This window comes from Mirounga angustirostris, unplaced genomic scaffold, assembly GCF_029215605.1.
Source record: "Mirounga angustirostris isolate CCGP_5_RB_7025 unplaced genomic scaffold, mMirAng1.0.hap1 SCAF_7, whole genome shotgun sequence".
Classification (NCBI taxonomy): domain Eukaryota; kingdom Metazoa; phylum Chordata; class Mammalia; order Carnivora; family Phocidae; genus Mirounga; species Mirounga angustirostris.
Window position 1 is genome coordinate 90434567 of NW_026991715.1, and position 17961 is coordinate 90452527.

The 17961-nt window shown below is 51.7% G+C and overlaps 3 protein-coding genes across 4 annotated transcripts; 1 reads left to right on the forward strand and 2 right to left on the reverse strand.

The window, feature by feature from the left end:
- Window positions 1–1101: 1101 nt before the first annotated feature.
- Window positions 1102–2234, reverse strand: HIGD2A (HIG1 hypoxia inducible domain family member 2A). Its single transcript, XM_045900806.3, has 2 exons — window positions 1874–2234; window positions 1102–1511 (listed from the first exon to the last, which is right to left on the reverse strand). The coding sequence occupies exons 1-2, from the start codon at window positions 2232–2234 to the stop codon at window positions 1345–1347; spliced, it is 528 nt and encodes a 175-aa protein (XP_045756762.2). The 3' UTR covers window positions 1102–1344.
- Window positions 2235–2280: 46 nt separating this feature from the next.
- Window positions 2281–6591, forward strand: NOP16 (NOP16 nucleolar protein). Its single transcript, XM_045900794.2, has 5 exons — window positions 2281–2422; window positions 2517–2625; window positions 3905–3974; window positions 5876–5982; window positions 6191–6591. The coding sequence occupies exons 1-5, from the start codon at window positions 2316–2318 to the stop codon at window positions 6332–6334; spliced, it is 537 nt and encodes a 178-aa protein (XP_045756750.1). The 5' UTR covers window positions 2281–2315; the 3' UTR covers window positions 6335–6591.
- A 1651-nt stretch (window positions 6592–8242) lies between these two features.
- On the reverse strand, window positions 8243–17219 carry ARL10 (ADP ribosylation factor like GTPase 10). Of its 2 annotated transcripts, none has more exons than XM_045900761.3 (4): window positions 16937–17218; window positions 16063–16264; window positions 12819–12994; window positions 8243–11793 (listed from the first exon to the last, which is right to left on the reverse strand). In XM_045900761.3, the coding sequence occupies exons 1-4, from the start codon at window positions 17117–17119 to the stop codon at window positions 11620–11622; spliced, it is 735 nt and encodes a 244-aa protein (XP_045756717.1). In that variant the 5' UTR covers window positions 17120–17218; the 3' UTR covers window positions 8243–11619. The 2 variants fall into 2 exon arrangements, with proteins under 2 accessions (XP_045756717.1, XP_045756720.1); XM_045900764.3 differs by lacking the exon at window positions 8243–11793 and adding an exon at window positions 11832–12521 and having other exon boundaries at window positions 16937–17219.
- Between the last annotated feature and the right edge of the window lie 742 nt (window positions 17220–17961).

A 17961-nucleotide genomic window follows, 5' to 3' on the forward strand; every position in this document is an offset into this window, starting at 1 on the left:
CATCTATGCATTGTCTGTCTTTGTGTCCAAATTTCCCCTTTTTATAAGGACATCATCAGAATGGATTAAGGCCTACTCTAATGACCTCATTTTAACTTAATTACCACTGTAAAGACTCTATTTCCAAGTAAGATCACATTCTGAGATTCTGGGTTAGGACTTCAACATATCTTTTTTAGGAGAACACAGTAACACCAACAGCTAAAAATAGTGGCCTTCCTCTTTAGAAGTGCCATAGTCCTCACCACTTCCTATGCCCTTGAATCCATCATCACGATGTACTGCTTTACATTTATAATCTCTGCCTTACAGCTGAGAGACCATGATGGGAGCAAGAAACTTAGTGGGGCCCTTCTCATACACTCCTCCACTTAGAAAGTTAGACTGTGTTAGGGGGCCCAAAAAGTGGGTGTATCTTACTTCCTCTTTCCTTTCTGGCAGCTTGCAGCTGGTGTTGAAATTGATGGGAGTCACACATGGAAGGAACCTGGGTCCCACCGAATCAACACTTTAGATCTGACCACAGTCCAGGAATATATGTTTGAGACTTTACATGAATGAGAAACTCAAGGTTGTCTCTTGTAGAGTTCACTCAAGGTCCCCAGCCTCTTCTTCCTTAACCCTAAAACACTAGGTACACAAACCAGTGGCAAGCTTTGTGACTATGCTCTTACCACTCCACCAGGCTGCTCCTCTGAGCCTCAGTTTCCTGTTCCGTAAGATGCATCAAGAACCAAGCAGAGATGGTCTACATCAGTGGAGCCCTAGATGCTCTCAGGAGGTGGGAGTGGGGTGAGGAGCAGAAGCAAAGTGGAGGGGCAGAGCCCCCCTGCCTCCGACAGGGCCATGGCCGGCCTCATCTCAAGGAAGGTTTTCCTGTTGAAAGTTTGAAAATTGTTGGAAAGATCAGTTTTTTTCAAATAGCACCACTCTATGGAATCTCTACTTTTAACAAGTTCCCCAGGTGATTGTTGGCAGAAAAGTTTGGGAATCATTAGACTCTTAAGATTTCTAGGGGCCCCTACAGTCTTTAGACAACCTCCTCCTAAAACCAAAGACCAAAAACCCTGGGGGGCTAGACTGAGAATGAATTCACCAAACTACAAGTGGATCAGTTTATTAAGTAGGAAGAAAGTGGGGCACAAATAGAACTATGCAACACCCAAACTGAACCGAATCAGATTCCTGAAAAAACACCTGTCAGTTACACAATTGGCCACTTCCTCCCCCGCTGATACAGGGGCTTGTCAGGGGAGTCGTGGGAATAAGTCAGGTAGCGGAACCGGTGGTTGCTCCTGGGGCTGGGAATGGTCTCTGTGTAACTTTCACGGCCAGGTCTCGGACTCAGGATCGCGACTTCATAGCAGATGCAGCCAGACCCAGCAAAACGGCTGCGACCGTGAAGCCCTGGGCAGCGATCCGGGTGCGCATCATGAGCTGAGAGCGGTGGCTCTGACCCCGGTGGAAGCAGTAGAGGCCGTAGGTTAGGGCGGCCGCCGTGCTCAGGCAGCCTGAGGAGGGGACAAAGTAAGTGGGGAGTGGCACGTTCCGGCCCCGGAGGCCCCTCCCCGCTGTGGGCCTCCCGTACTCAGAGTCCAGAGCTCCGAACTACTGCTGAGGGTAAGGGGGTAGAGCCTAGTGGGTGGGTCTGGTCGAGGTAGGGTCCTCCCAGTTACAGGGCTCGCCCCATCTCAGCCCCCCAATCCCGCCCAGCTCCCGCTCCAATCAGGATCACCTCTCACCGCCCGGCCCCATCGCCACAGCTCCGGTCCGCTCTCACTCCCGTCCCCCTTCGCTTTCCCAGGCCTTCCCTAATTCATTCCGTCAGACCTCACTACCCTATCCGTCTACAGTTCCTGCAGCACCTGCTTACCTATGGGTACCATTGGGTTCTCCCGGGTCTTGCGAAGAAATTTTTCCTTGAAGCTTTCTTGAGTGCTGTAGATACTGGGGCTAAAGCCCTCAATGACTGGGGGCTGTGATGGTTCAAAGGGTGCCCCGGGAGCCACAGGACCAGGAGCCGCCATGCTCCCGGCAACTGCTTTGGGAGAAAATACGGACGCTAAGCTCCGCCTCCTGATGAGGTCATGGAAGGGGAGGGGGAAAAGGAATTTGCTGAGCTTGTACGCAGGCGCCAACCGCTCATTGCACTCTGGGAATCGTGGTAATCGGCCTGATGTCGCTCTAGGGAGGACTACATTTCCCAAAAAAGCCTGCAAAGCCCTCGCGCGCATCCGCCGGACGTGGTCTGCGACACGAGGTGCTGCGAGTGCGAGCCACCCCAGTTATAGGTTGCCAGTTCGGTGGTCAGGACAATGCCCAAGGCCAAGGGGAAGACCAGGAGACAGAAGTTCGGTTACAATGTTAACCGGAAGCGTCTGAACCGGAATGCTAGACGGAAAGCAGCGCCACGGATCGAGTGGTGAGGGGACCAGGGTTTAGGAGGCAGGGGACCTCGGCTGGGACGGCCGGCGAGATGACGGTTCCGCGATCTCTCTCTCTCTCTTTGCCTGTAGTTCCCACATCCGACATGCCTGGGACCATGCCAGATCCGTGCGGCAGAATCTGGCCGAGATGGGGTTGGCTATGGACCCCAACAAGGCGGTGCCCCTCCGTAAGAGAAAGGTACTGACAGGGTAGGGTCCCGGCCCTTGACCCCTGTTTCCCACCATACTTAGCTGGGTTTCATAACTTCTTCGTGTCCGTTGCCACGCTCACGCTTTTCCTGGGTTTGCGACCTTCCCACAGCCAACTCCGGCAGCCAGCACTGACTGTGGTTGAAAGGCTCTTTACCACCACCCTCCTACTCCCCAGCACACAGTGAACCTGGACTGGGGCTCCCCCCTTTTCTTCTCCACTCATTTTTTTCCTCCCTCCGAAATTAACCTGTTTGGGTCCCTTGGCATCTCAGTAGTATTTCCCAGAATTTATCTTTTTCTGCCCTTAACTCTCCTAATAAGGACTCCCCAGAGTTTGGAATTTTTACTTACTCTTCCTTACACCTTTCCCTGTCATCTAGTTATCCTTGGTCTGAGGCTTCCTTAGTTTCTCCCAAATAAGTCTTTTTCTGCACCAGGCTTTCAAAAATAGGACTTTTTTAACTCAGTAATTTCTTCCCTGCTTTAATTCATAGCACTTGTAAATACTTGGTGGTATTTTATATATTTATCTGTTTAATGTCTGTGCCTCTTTTCCTCAACGTAATCTCCTTGGGGACAAGGATTTTGTGTTTTGTCCAGTGGTGCTTAGGATGTGACTAGTGCTCAATAGTTAACTTAATGAATGGACTAAGATTTTATTTATTTTTTGGGGGGGGGCAGGGCAGACAGAGAAGCAGACTCCCTGCTGAGTAGGGAGCCTGACACGGGGCTCGATCCCAGGACCCTGAGATCATGACCTGGGCTGAAGGCAGATGCTTAACTCACTGAGCCACTGAGCCACCCAGGCACCCCTGTCCCATTGCTTTTAGACAAGTTTCTTTTTATCCCTTCATGCCAGAGGAAAATGGCACTACTGTTTCTTGATCCAATGTGAAGCTATAGCCAAACACTGTCAGGTTGCTCCTTTTCGTAGAGAAGATATCTGATATCTCCTCATTGTAAACTATGAAAAGCTTTCATGGGCATTGTTTCACTTGATTAGCACACATGGGGTGAGGTAAGCAAGGAGTATTATGCCCACTTTATAGATAGGCACAGAAAGATGAATTGCTTCCTTGAGTCCCTTTTGGAAACTGTAAAGCCTCCGGGGCATTGGTTCTCTCTGTCATCTATTCCTGCCTGCATATGTGTAGAGATTCTCATGGGTAATGCAGTTGTGTTGGGATGGGCAGGACCCTCTAGAATTTTCCCTCATCCAGGATCCTTCCTTTGTCTACTGGTCTCATATGCTCTGTTCTCTGCAGGTAAAGGCCATGGAGGTGGACGTAGAGGAGAGGCCTAAGGAGCTTGTACGGAAGCCCTATGTGCTAAATGGTGGGTGCTGGCCACATTCCTCTAGGTCACCATCCTGCACAGTCAGGGCTAGAAAGGGCCCTCAGATGTCTTCATTTTACAGATGGAAAAAGAACAGCCTCAGAGGGAAGAAGGGAGCTGGTCTGGGGCTCACAAAGTTAAGACTGTGTCTATGACTGGGACATTTTCAGTCTACTTACTAAACTCACACGTGTGAAGTAAGGTCAGAGATGTTCAGGGAGGATGCAGCCAGGGGCTTGAGAGGATAGAAATGAAACCAGTGAGTCTCAAGCACGTGTTCAGCTTGTCATGAATTTAAGGATGAACAGATTTTTATAGAGATTCCACCATCTCATGTAATCTTTTCAGTGACAAATCAATTTCATGTATATTAATGCTATAGAGACTGAATATTAAAACAGAGCAGAGTAAATTCTGCAGGAAAGCAGGAATACTCCGAAATTCCCCACCCATCTTCCTCTTACCTGTCCAAGATGTTTAATGGTTCTCCTGAAGTTAAAAGGGTTTTAAATGGCCAGACATTTGATAGAGAATTCCTTGAGTTCCTATCAGTGATTCTCATAAGAATTACTACACAGGATTGCATAAATAAAGTAAGGTGTACTTATTGTCAAATTTTAAAACTTTCTCATTCTTTAAAGAATTTTTAAAATTCGTGGTAAAACACATACCACATAAAGTTTATCATCTTAATCATTTTTAACTATATAGCTCAGTAGTGCTAAGTATGTTTATGTTGTCATGCATTAGATGTCCAGAACTTTTTCATCTTCAAAAGTGGAACTCTACCCATTAAACAACTCCCCATTTCCCTACCTCCCCACCCCCAGCCCCTGGCAACCAAGTCAAAGATAATTTTGACTATAAGCAATTTAGCACTTAACCCCTAGATAACATTTGACCACCTTGTTTCCATGAGTTGTTTTTCTCCTAGTTGAGAAATGGGGAGTATTTGCCTAGCTATTTAATTTAATTAATTTTAAAGATTTATTTATTCAGAGAGCGAGGGAGAGAGCGAGAGTGGGGGGAGGAGCAGAGGGAGAAGGACAAGCAGACTTCACGCTCAGCGCGGATTCCGACACGGGGCTCTATCTCATGACCCATGAGATCATGACCTGAGCCGAAACCAAGAGTTGGATGTCTAACCGACTGAGCCACCCAGGCGCCCCTAGCTATTTTAACAGTGAAGCCATGATTGGCTCCACAGCTTCGCTTTTGCCCTCACCTGGAGCAGTGAGGCACTGGGGCCCAGCCTCAGGCCCTGGTTCCTGTAGCATTTGTTCTCATTCATACCTTTCCATTTCACGTTATTGTAACATTTCAAGAAAAGAAATTCTCAGGGAGTTTTATTTTATTTTTTTATTTTTTTAAAGATTTTATTTATTTATTCGACAGATAGAGAGCACAAGTAGGCAGAGTGACAGGCAGAGGGAGAGGGAGAAGCAGGCTCTCCACTGAGCAGGGAGCCAGACATGGGGCTCGATCCCAGGACCCAAGATCATGACCTGAGCCGAAGGCAGCCGCTTAACTGACTGAGCCACCCAGGCACCCCGTCAGGGAGTTCTAGAGAGATGGAAGGGAGTCCCGACCTATGGTAGGCAGTGTATCTTCATCTCTGTCCCCAGGACCCGGTACTAAGTAGAGGTTAGTAGTTTGGTGCCTACACTTTACCCAGCTGAGACCCAAAGAGAGATGACTTACCTTTTAGGTAGTTGCCACACCCATAGGTGATTGTGTCATGGCCTGGGACTCCAGGGACTGAAGAGCACTGCATTTGGGGATGGAGAGGCAGAGCCCATCTGATGGCCATGGTTTGGGATGGGGTAAAAGGATGACTGGGCAACTCAGAAAGTGCAGAAGGCAAAAACTCATTTTCTGTGTCCTGGTTTTTCTCACCCCAGACCTGGAGGCAGAAGCTAGCCTTCCAGAAAAGAAAGGAAACACGCTGTCTCGAGACCTCATTGACTATGTGCGCTACATGGTGGAGAATCATGGGGAAGACTATAAGGTGAGTGGTTCGGGCCTGGCAGGAAGAACCACTTGGGTCTGTTGGGAAGGCACCCTCGACCATTTGGGGTTTGATCCGCTTGTCTCTTGCCTGAGGTGAGGAACCTGGACTTCAGGGACATGAAGTGGTTTGCCCAACTCAGGCAGTACTGGGACTTGAACCTTTGCCTCTGTCTAGCCCTCCTCAAGTGGCCTTTCTCCCTTCTTAGGCTATGGCCCGGGATGAGAAGAATTACTATCAAGATACCCCGAAACAGATTCGGAATAAGATCAACGTCTATAAGCGTTTTTACCCAGCGGAGTGGCAAACTTTCATTGATTCTTTGCAGAAGAATAAGATGGAGGTTGAATGATTGACTATACCTGCCTCAGGCTGAGGTCTCCTCCTGGACCAGAGAAGCTCCTTAAGGCAAGGAGGGGCATGTGGCCAGATGGGGCTGGCCAAACCCCATGGAATCAGAAGGTTGCGCACACACTCACACTCCCCTTTCTGGGGAAGGGACTGTCTCCACGAGGCTTCTGAGGGCCCTGAGAAAAGCCAGAACCTACTGTTTTCAGAGTGGGTGGTTTGTTTACATATATCTGTACATAATAAAACAAGACTATTTTACTGCTCTGGTGGTTGTGTGTTCCCCTTGCAGCCAAGCCCTGGGACTGCCCCTGTGAAAACCCACTGAGCCGGGGCAGAGAGGACATCCTGCCCCTTACGTGCCACATTCCCACACCCTCTTAGGTGTGGCCTCCCTCCTCTTGTCCCGTGTTCTGGTTCCATTGCTCTGCCTTGGTTTCCTGCCCGGCATTAAGCCTTGTACAGAAGCCTGCTGCTAACGCTGCGCTGCTTGGGAGGGGTCTGTCGCACCAACACTAGCCCCCCTCCCAGGCCGGAGGCGAGTAGACTGGCTCGAGGGCCAGAGGGTAAGTAGCTGTACTGCTGCCTCCTTGTGACTGGCCTTCACTGCTCGTCTTCAGATTGCTTGCCCTGAAAGGAACCCGAGGCCCCCAAATCTGCTGAGACTGTTGGACTGCTGAATAGCCCTCGACTGTGTGCCACACTGGCCATTCTCTGGGGCAGGCCTACCTAGTTTGGTGATGTGGGGTGATGACTCACATAGCAGGGTCACAGGCACATTGTGGGGTGGGCACCGGGCATTTTCTGCTTTTGATACTTTATCTTCAGCTATTATAATACAAAACCCCTCTCATTCCTAATGCTCCCCCTAGAAGGGCCCCTCACATCTGGTTCTTACTGCTCTTAAAAAGGACTTGGTATTTTTACATAGATCATTTCACATAAAACCCTGTGAGGTATGTGGCTTTATTGTTTTACAGGTAAGGAAACAGGCTTGAGAGGCCAGTATGACGTTTGAAGTTAGTCCAACGGCTAAGCCTGGACTTTCACTCTCTCTCCTTCCCTACAGCTCTTGAAGGCAGCCCATCAGTCCCATACTCTCAGGGCAGGCTGGAAACGGACAGGGTCCCAGAAACCCCTCCTATGGGACCCAGCTGGCTTAGCCCCCAGCAGTGACTGGCCCTTGTAAGCAGCGTGCACACAGCCTTTGGAATTTAGTCTGAAGCTGGGGACTTCTTTTTCTTTCAAGTAGGCTCCATGCCCAATGTGGGGCTTGAACTCATGACCGTGAGATCAAGAGTTACATGCTCTCCAGACAGCCAGCCAGGCACCCCACTCATGAGGGTTTTTATTTGGCCTCGTAACGTCCTCCATAGTATTCCAAATTCAGGCCTTGACAGCTGTCCCCTTGTTTTTTTACCCAATTCAGGTGCCAATTTTGGGAAGCTTTTCCTGCCACTGTCCCCCATCCTTGGGCTGTGTAAGTCTCCTGTCATCCCTACGTCCCAGACTTCCTGTAGCAATACATACCAGTCATAACTGCCTTGTAATCTGCTGGACATCCCCTGCCAGACTGGGCTTGAGTGCAGGCACCTTCCCTGGGAATCCAGAGCTGAGCCCAAGGCAGGTGCTGGGGGAATGCTCCATCCTGACTTCCGGTCCTGTCAGCTAGAACTCCCAAGGAATGGCAGCCAGGTTTGGATACTTCCCAAGAGGTACGAAGTTAGGCCAAAGCCCAAGTTCCTTAGCATTTCCATGTGGGCTGAAGGGCCAGAGGACTGGGATTTGCTGTTGACAAATGATTGTGTCCCTGGAAGTATTCTGGGATCACCTTCCATACCTGCCCCTCACTAGAGAACTGTGAGCACCCAGCATATACTCCTCAAAATCAGAATTCAAATGAAACCATATCCAAGTTTTGGGCATTTATTGTGTGCCTCAAACAGCCACTGGCTCTCCCTTATGTGGTCTGTCCTTGGCAACCCTGTGGGTCTGGATTTGTCGGGCTTGGGCTGGGACAGCAAGGCCTCTTTACTTCCAGATCTCTGATGGGAATTCTCCCCTCATGGTCCCACCTCACACAGGCAGCAAATGAGGAAAAGTTGGAGGTTCTTTTCATAGCTACTAGAAAGGACTGAAGCTGTGTGAGCCAACAGATGTGACAGAAAGACGGCTCAGACTATTCCAGGTCTGAGGTGTGGGCCGGAACCACACGTGAGCTTCAGCAGCTAGTTCAAAGTGCTGGCAGTTGCTATGAAGCATAAGAACAAAATGTTTTCCCAAGACGGGTGGGAACATTTTTTGCAGAATCTAGTGTTTCATTCAGCCAGACAGGCAAGAGTCCTCAGATTTTCATCAGTACCTCTCTGTGGAGGACTGGGAGCGCTGTGATAGACTGATTTCACCACCCACCCCCGTCCTTATGGCTGGATACCAGTGTGTCAGTGCAAGAGGTACCAAGAGGTACCCGAGGAGGCTCCTTGGGATTAGCAGCCAGTCAAGTTGGTTGGTTGGGAGCCTTCTTGCTTAGACCATCCACATGACCAAGCTTTGGGCCAAGTTGGCCTCTCCTCAGAGGGTTGACAGCAGGTGAGAGAATGGAAAATCAGAAGCCACACTGCATTAAGTAATTCTTAAGACCAGAAGCCGTCAGTGCCAGGGTGAATGATCAGGCATCGGTTCAACAGGCAAGCAGAAGCAGAAGCTTCCCTTCGACGTGGCGTGCCCACCTGCTCTCTCAGATCAGGAGCCTGCCTTCCAGTTGCCTTCATTAGAAAAGGAGAGGGGCTGACATCTAACCCCTATCCCATGTTCAGCTAATTTGGGAGCTGTAGTGTTGGGGCAGTCTTGTGGGGGCAGTGTTACCCAGGCCAGCTCAGAAAACTCACTTTGAGATGAACTCCAGATAATGGCTGGTTCCCAGGAGCAGGTGATCTGGGCTGGTGAATCAGAAAGTCATGCTCAGGAGCAACTGGGTAAGAGCGCCACAGGCCAGGCATACGACTGTTCACAAGAGAGGCCTGTTGCTCTACTTTGCCCAGTCTAGTCCTGGCAGAAACTAGAGCGGATGAGCGCTGTTTGGCGCTCTACCTGGAGGACAGGCCAGCAGTCCCAGTAGAGCACAGTGGTCAGCCACAGATGTGATGAGGCACACCCGCAGGTCAAGAGATGATCTGTATTCTGCACAAGCATCAGAGGGGTGGTACTCTGGACCTTCAGCACCGCCCCCTAGTGGTGTGCGTCTTCTGGTGTACCACTGGGACCTGTCAGTTCTGGGAGTGGTCTTCAGAAGTTGCTCAAATAGGTATAGTTATTGTAAAACTATTCAAGTTCACTCCCCTCACTGGGGACTTTGAAACTTGTATTACATAATGATACTCATTAGACCAAAGGCAGATCTTAACTAGAAAAGGGTGCCCTACAACAATGCTGGTTCCAGAGGTAAATGTCAAGCACTGGAGAACAAGGTGGGGTTTACAGAACAAAGAAGTAAAGTTTCACAATCTTTCAATGTCAAAATGAAAAGCTGTCTGCAAAATTTCAAAGGCTACTCTAAAAGCCAAGTCATTCCTTAAATATTTAAAATAAAAGCAGACAAATCTTTCTTCGGCAGGAAGTTAATCAGAATTTCAAAGAACAGTGATTCTGTTGATACACCCACAGCCCAAGAGCACAGCAGGCCACTAACTACAGTCACACTTCTGAACTTCCGGAGCATACCACCCACCTTCCCTCCCTGTGCCTCTTCTCACGTAGGCCACAGCATGGAACTGAGGCACACTGAGTCAATGTCAAGTGAAATGAAGGCACATCATCTCTATTTTCAATTAAAAAGCAAACTGAGTTGGATATCTCCTCAAAAGAAGTCCCTCTGTGGCTATTGATTACTCAATGGCCCCTGGCTGACAAAAGGCTCCTTCCTTTGCCCGTACTAAAGAGAAGTGTCAATATATAGATAAACTAGCTGATCACCAGAAACAGAATCATGGAGTGTGCACTGGAGAGAAGAGAAATTCTGTCCAACTTTTAGTTGGGGAATCAGCAGGTCCAGAAAGGCTGCGGTAACCAAAGCCTCAGGTACCCTGTTGACTGATCTGCTAATTCCCATTTCTTTTTACCTGGATTTACATGATTGAAATCTCCTCTCCTAGACTCACCATCTACACAGAAGGGGGTTGTGTCCTTTTGACGTACTGGGCCAAGTGGTGGAGTTTAAGTTTCATGTGGATCAACGTAAAGTAAGATACCGATTATAGCTGTAAATGATGGGGGAGAGCTAGAGCTTTGTCTCCACTGATATGTGCAGGTTATCACATGTCTCACAATCCCAGCTATTTTCATCAAAGACACAGATTTTCCATGACAGTCATCTGGGGTTTTGATAACAGCACCTAGACACAGAACCTGAAACTTTGGTCTGTTCCTTGTATAAATAAATAAATAAATAAAACGCAGTTCTGAGGCCAACACCCAGCTCCAGTTGACAGTCTTCTCCCCAGGCACATAGGCTCCTTCCCGACTTCTGGAAACATGGGCATTGGCACAGTTAATGCAAGAGCAGCAGCTTCTGTCTCCACGTGTGGGGGAGAAAAGCCTTTCGTTTTTCTGGCGAGGGGTGAATACCGCTTGATGCCATCGTCTAGCGGGCAGGCCTTGGCTTGCAGAAGCAGGGAGGTTTCAGAAAACTCCCTGCTAGGATCTCCAGGTTCGTCCTAGCCCTTCTTACCTTTATGGCTGGAAACTCTATCTCCAAATTAGAAAAAAACATGGAAATCACCCCTTTAAAGTGATGGTCCCAGGGCCTCGAGCCAGCTGGGTGGAGCTGGGGCTGCAGGACACTTTGGGCCTTGGAGCCAAGGCTGACTGTGTACTGCCCAGAACCGGCCTGCATGAGAGGGGCGGGAGGTCACCGGGAGGGACCGGTTCCCGCAGTACTTCTGACACGACCCCAGTTCTCAATCACCGGGACCGGCAGAGGGGAGAACTGAGCCCGCTGAGCACCTCACTGCGCACACCAGAGAAGGAGGGTGCCTTCCATGGGAGAAGCTGGATCCACTTCCAGCCTGGAGTGAGCCTCACCTGACTCCCCACTTCGGCCTCATGGCCACAGCACCAGGAAGGCTTCTGTGTGGTTCCTGGCCTTGCCCAGGCCCCGCTCTGGAGGACAGGCGGAGAGAAGGGATGTGCTGCCACGTGGCTCCTGCCTCGGGCCCATGCTGGCAGCGGGAAGCAGGAGCGGCCGGACTGGGGTCTCCAGGGTTGGCTGGCGAGTGAGGCGGCGGGGGCAGCCTAGGAGAGAAGCTCCAAGAGCAGTCTCCAGATATGCACGGTGCCGGGGTCTTCAAAGCCGGGTCCTGCAGGGGCGATGCTGGCTGCCAAGAGGAAAACCTCCCGCTGGCTATCGACAGCCTGCAGGCCCAGCTCCTCCTGCAGCTCCACCATACTCATGGACTCACTCAGGTCCTGGGATGAGACGGAGAAGCCAGTTGGAACAGAGCTCCCAGTTTCCCAGCACCCACACTGTCCTCCATGCAAAGAATTGTTCTTTGGCTATCCTGCAGAACACTGGGGCCTAAGTTCCCAGAAGTGGCCTCTGGGCCCCTTGGTTGAAATTCTCTTCCTCATCTCTGACTTTCCTTTGTTACCAACCCCTTTTCACACCACCATTAACCACTGTGGTGAGAAAACAGCACTTCCTATAAGCCAGGCATTGTGAGAGGCACTTAGACTTATTCTCATTATTATAGTTTATAAATAGAATGATGATGTAATTCACCATCTAAACCAGGGCACTTCTGAGACTTAAAGTGGGCACTATTAATCATTATACCAGAACAACAGGCATAAATGGGGACCATCCCAGGCAGACCAGGGCATATTTATAAATGATTGTCAAGGATTTTCCGATAGGGGAAACTGGGGCAAAGACGTATAGCTTTTCTCCCAGTCAGGTTGGAAACAAGTGCCATGGCTCTCAGAGACATGGGCTAGGCCACAGGAAAAATGACAGAACTCCGTACTGTGACAAGGTTTTACCTGGTATTTATTGAGAAAGGCACCTTGAGCCTGTGATGCCGAGGGTTGCTGGGCCAAAGGCCCAGGAGAAGTATAGTGTGGTTAAGAACAGGATCTTTGAGGAAGATCTGAGTTCAAGTCCCGGCTTCGCCACACACCAGTCTTAACTTTGGGCACTGAGGGATAATAATAAGGCTTATCATGGGGTTTTGTAGGATTTAAGTGAGGTCATGATTGTCAGGTGCTTAGCCTGGCACGCTATAAGCACACTTATAAATGTTATTTATTACTGTTATTTCAACCTGCTCAAGGGATGAGGAAAACGCACAGGTAGAAGAGTGAGGGACAGCATCTCAGCCAAGTGCTCCAGGTCACAGGCCTGGGCCTGAATCTCTCTCCTGTGCTCCCTGCCCCTGCCCAGGGATCAGTGGATCAAGTCCAACTGGTCTAAGCCAGCCTCCCGTGGCCCTCACCTGCTTGTTGGCCACCACAACGACAGGTAGGTCAGGGTCCTTGTCCAGCAGCTTGTGCAGTTCCTGCCGGGCCCAGGGCAGCCGCAGCCGGTCAGCCGAGTCCACCATGAACACCAGCACGTCTACTTCATTCACAAACTCCTTCCAGTAGAAGCGTAGGTTCTGGCTGCCACCGACTGAAGAGAGGCCAGAGGCCAGCTCAGAGCCTCCCTGGGCCCTGGCTCTCTACATATAGCCCCAAGACCACCCCACTTCCAGCTTCCCAAGGTTCCACCAGCCAGGGGCAAGGAAGACCACAGGTTCTGGAGCCAATCTGGTTTAGCTCTGGCTCTGACAGCTGGGGCTCCCTGGGCAAGTCACTACCTTTGAGCAGCAGCGTTCTCCCTCTCACTGAACTTACCCACTAACAGGTTGCAGCAAAACCCAAAGGTACCATACGCAACACACCTTTCATAGACTGGCATACAAGGTGCTCATTTCCTGGGCTACTTCCTGCCAATTCCTAGCTTTCTCCCCGGACAGTGATGGTGTGGTCAGAAGCCAGGACTCCCTGACCAGCCTATGCACAGCCATTCTCCATTCAGTGTCTCCTGTTCAGTTTGGTCACCCCATTTTCTTTCCTTGCAAATACCATACTCAGTCCTAGCACTACATGGCCACCCACGTAGTAACCCCAACCTGGGTTGCCTTCTTGTCCCTCTGCACAGTCCCCATTAGCCACACTGCATCCTAGTGTTTCTGGTATACTTCTGACACTTGTGGACTCTATGCTCTTTAAGGAGCTGTTTACATCTGGATCCCCCCAAAGCCCTCAGCACAATGCCTGGCACATAGCAGGCACTCAACAAATATTTACTGAGTGCTTACTAGGTGCCAAGCACTGATCTGGGTGCTGGGGATACAGAGGTGAGCAAGGCAGACAGGGCCCTGATCTCAAGGAGCTCCCTCTGTAACCAAGACAGACACAGCAATAGCAGGTAAGCACATTTCAGAAAGGAAATAAAAGAGAAAAGTGAAAACGACTGGGGTGGCTTTGGATTGGGTGGTCTGAGAAGGTCTCCCTGAGGAGGCAGCATGGGAATTGAGTCTGGGATAATGAGAAGGAGCTAGCTAAGGGAAGAGGCAGAGGAAAGCATTACAAGCAGAGGGAAGAGCAAGCTCAATGTGTTTGAGAAACAGAAGGCAGCCAGTGTGGCCAAGGCAGTGCCAGCGGAAGAGGGGAAAAAGCCACAGCCGACGAGGTCGGCCAGGGCTTGACCACACAGGGGCTGTCAGGCTACAGTGAGGCCATTGGGGAGCCCCTTAAAGGTTTTACGCAAGAGTAACATGGGTTTCTGAAAGACACTGCTGGCTGACAGTAGGGGACAGAAGTGAAAACAGGAAGACCAGCAAGGAGGCTATTATAGTCCTGAGATGATGGTGGTTCGGACCAAACAGGCAGTGGTGGAAATGGGGAGAAGTGGACAGATGCACAATCTATTGGAAAATAAAGCTGAAAGAACTAGCTAATAAAATGGACAGGATACAGAAAGTGGGGGAAGGGGGGAGAAGGGAAGAGTCATCAAAGATCCACAAAGGGCTCATCTTGGCTGGGCTCTAGGTGTAGACCATAGCCAAGTGAGTATCGTGGGAAGGGAGAGTTCCAGTTCCAGGACTTGAATGGGAGATCTGGGTTTGAATCCAGGAGCGACCCTATCAAACCTCAGACTCTTCGGTAATATGAAAACACCAAACCCCTTCTCCCAGGGTTCGGGGTTGGGGGGTACTCTCTCTGCCAGAGTGGGAGTCAAGTGCAGAATCCCACTTGACCCTTTTGCATCCTTGGCACAAGAAAGGGAGACAGGGAAAATCTTGTTTAAAGGACCAAATTCCAGGTGAATATCAATGTTTGCCACAATCAGGGAGGAAAGATATAACCAGGCCCTCAGAGTCTGATCCCACCACCTAGTGCTTAACCAGTCTTTATTGTCTGAGCCCTTTGGCTGGCAGGAAGTCCACTAATCTCTCCCATCAAGTCTGTAGTTGGGACACAGGTGGCTAAGTACTGCTGTCCTCTCAATAGCCCCTCTGCCAACCTCTCCTGGAATCCCCCTGAGGACAGGGGCTGCCCAGACCGTCTCTTATCACTCACTCAACAAGCTCTCCCAGGTACCTGCTTGAGGCTGGGCCCTAGGGGCCAAAGCTGGATCAGACTCATCTGTGCCCCAGATGCCTAGTCAGGGACATAGGCTGGTATGTGGCAAATACCAGCTCAGAGGAAGAGCCCTTAACCTAGCTTAGGAGTCAGATAAGGTTTCACAGGGATATCATCATGTTTGACCTAAATCTTTTTTTTTAAGAGAGTCATTCTTCATTTTTTTATTTTTTAGTAGGCTTCACACCCAAAGTGGGGCATGAACTCACGACCCTGAGATCAAGTAGATGCTCTACAGACTGAGCCACCCACATGTTCCTGACCTAAATCTTGAAGGAGGTGTAGCAGTTTATTAAGGGAAGAAGGGCTTTCCAGACTGAGGGAACAGTGCAAGCACAGGATGGAAGAAAGAAAACAGCAAGTACCCTTCAGAAACAAGCAATGTAACATGGTGCTTAACACTGAGAGTCTCCAGGGGCACCTGGGTGGCTCAGTTGGTTAAGCGTCTGCCTTTGGCTCAGGTCATGATCCTGGTGTCCTGGGATGGAGTCCCGCATTGGGCTCCCTGCTCAGTGGGGACCCTGCTTCTCCCTCTTCCTCTCTCTCTCTCTCATGAATAAATAAATAAAATCTTAAAACAAAACACTGAGAGCCTCCAGCCAGAGAGTCTGCATTAGCAGACTGGCAAGCTGGGTGAGCCAGGATAAATTATTTAACTTGCTGGGCCTCCCTTTCCTCATGTATGTAACAAGGGTAATAACTGTTTCCAGTTTTTCCAGTTGTTGGGAGGATTTTATTAAGTAATGCCTCTCAGATGCTTGGCATAGAGGTAACTTTAGCTTTTGGTATCTCAGTATTAGGCATGTGAGCTTCAGTTGGGGTGAGGGACAGGCAGTGACCAAGCTGGGATTGCCCAATCATGAATGGCCCATCATGTCAGAATACAGAGCTTGGACTATATCCTGTGCCCCAGAGAGGCAGGGGAAGAATGTCACAGAGGGACGTGTCCTGCTTAGATATACATGCTGGAGCCACCCCCAAGCAATGATCCCCGGCTTGGGTCCAACTGAGGTGATGGGGAGACGGTGTGTGTGTAGGGGGTCTGCTCACTCTCTAGCAGGTCCACCTCGAAGTCCTTGGTGGGCAGCCGCACAGAGTTGAAGCCCCAGGTGGGGATGTGGCCTTCCAGCGGAGGCTTCCCGGACAGCACGCGCAGGAACGTGCTCTTCCCGGAGCCATCCAGCCCCAGCACCAGCACCTCGCGCTGCTCCAACTCCTCCAGCACTGGCTCTTCGTCTTCCTCCTCTTCAGGCTGTGGGGCACAGGTCAGGTTGCGGCCGGCACCCTCCCGCCGGACCCTTCCCGAGGGAAGACCGAAGACACCAAAGCGCCCATCCCCGCCCTCCACCTGTCAACCGGCAGGCAGGCAGTTACGGTCTGGTGCAGTGGGACCAGCGCTGCCTCGGGACTCCTGAATCTCAAACCCCGTTCTTCTGGCTTTTCCTGAGTAACCTCGGTGAAATTTCTTCCCCTCGCGAAGCCTCAGCCTCCTTAGACTGACAATCCCCACGTCCCAGGGTCGCAGGGTCCACCGCAGGGGAAAAATTCGCAACCCGCCCCGGGGCTGGAGGCCTCTCCCGGCATGCCCCGGGCCGCGGGCCGTGCGCACTGCGCAGGCGCCGGGCGAGCGCGGGCTGGACCCGGCGCGGTCCCGACATCGCTCCGGGGCCGCGCCCTCGGAGCTCCGGCGCCCACGAGGAAGCCCGGGTCTCGCGGCCGCGCAGGGCGGTGCCACACACCCCCCGAAACGCCCACCCATTCCTCAGTTCTGGGACTCACGACTGCCCCGCGGCTGCCGCGCGCCCTTTCGCCAGGGGCCTGCGGGCTGCGGCGCCAGGTCCCCTACCCAGGTGCTTCTGCCCTCGCGGGGTGTCACACCCCTCAGCTGCACGTGCGGAGGCCCAGACCCCGGCCCTGCACTCACGTCCCACTCGTCCCACTCAGGGAGGCGGGCAGGCTCCGCGCCCCACCAGGCCTCGCCCCGGTCCCAGCGCCGCTCCCGTCCACGCCCGAAGTAGGCCTTCCAGAGGATGAAGAGTACTGAGCCCAGCACGGCCGCGGCGCCACCCAGCGCCAGCACCAAGGGGCTCAGCGGCCGCGGAGCCATCGGGCCGGGCGAGGGGCACGGGTGCGGGCTGCACAGGCCGAACCACCTGGCCCGCGGAAGATGGCCCCGCTGCGACTGCGGCGGCCGCGCCCACCCACCCAACCTCAGCCCCGCACTACAAGCCCCACAATGCACCGTTGCTGTCGCGACAGGCGGCCCGAGCCTCGGCGGCGGGAGTGGGGGCGCTGACCGGAGCGCGGGGACTTCCCTCTCCCGCTGCTACGTGCGGTGGGGAGCTGGAGGCTGTGCCTGGGCAGGACGGGAGCCGGTGATATTGGCAACTCCCGAGCACTTGCTGTATGCCTAGTGGATAACTGACCAGTGTTCTCGGTTACTCCGTAAAACAGTGTTTCCTAGAATGGAAAGCGGAGGCCCAGGTCGCACCGTAGTGCATTGGTACAGCCGGCACTCAAACCCCAAGCGATGTTTCCTGGGCATCTCAGGACCTCGGGGAACAAATTGAGGCAAGTCACACGGCTGTGGGGTGGCAGGTTATGAAATGGCAGAGGTAGAACTGGAACCCGGGTCCCTGACTTTTAGTACTCTACCCTCCCTTGGCTGCTTCCCAGACCCCAGGAGATCTGCTGTCTTGGGGTCCTGAGCGTGCTAATGAAGCAGGCAGGATAAGGGGTCCGTGTTTAGATCTCCTGATCACCTAGTCCTCCGCGACTTCCAGTGGCTGCCAAGGTGTCCAGGTGTAGCAGGAGAAACAGCCTGAGGTACTTCAAAAGAGGACTCCATGAGGGGCTGCAGAATGAATAGGTGTTTTTATTGTAAGCAACCCCAAGCCATCTTGTTGACCAGGAGCGTCTCCGGGTTCTTTTCTGGTCATTTGCGGGTAA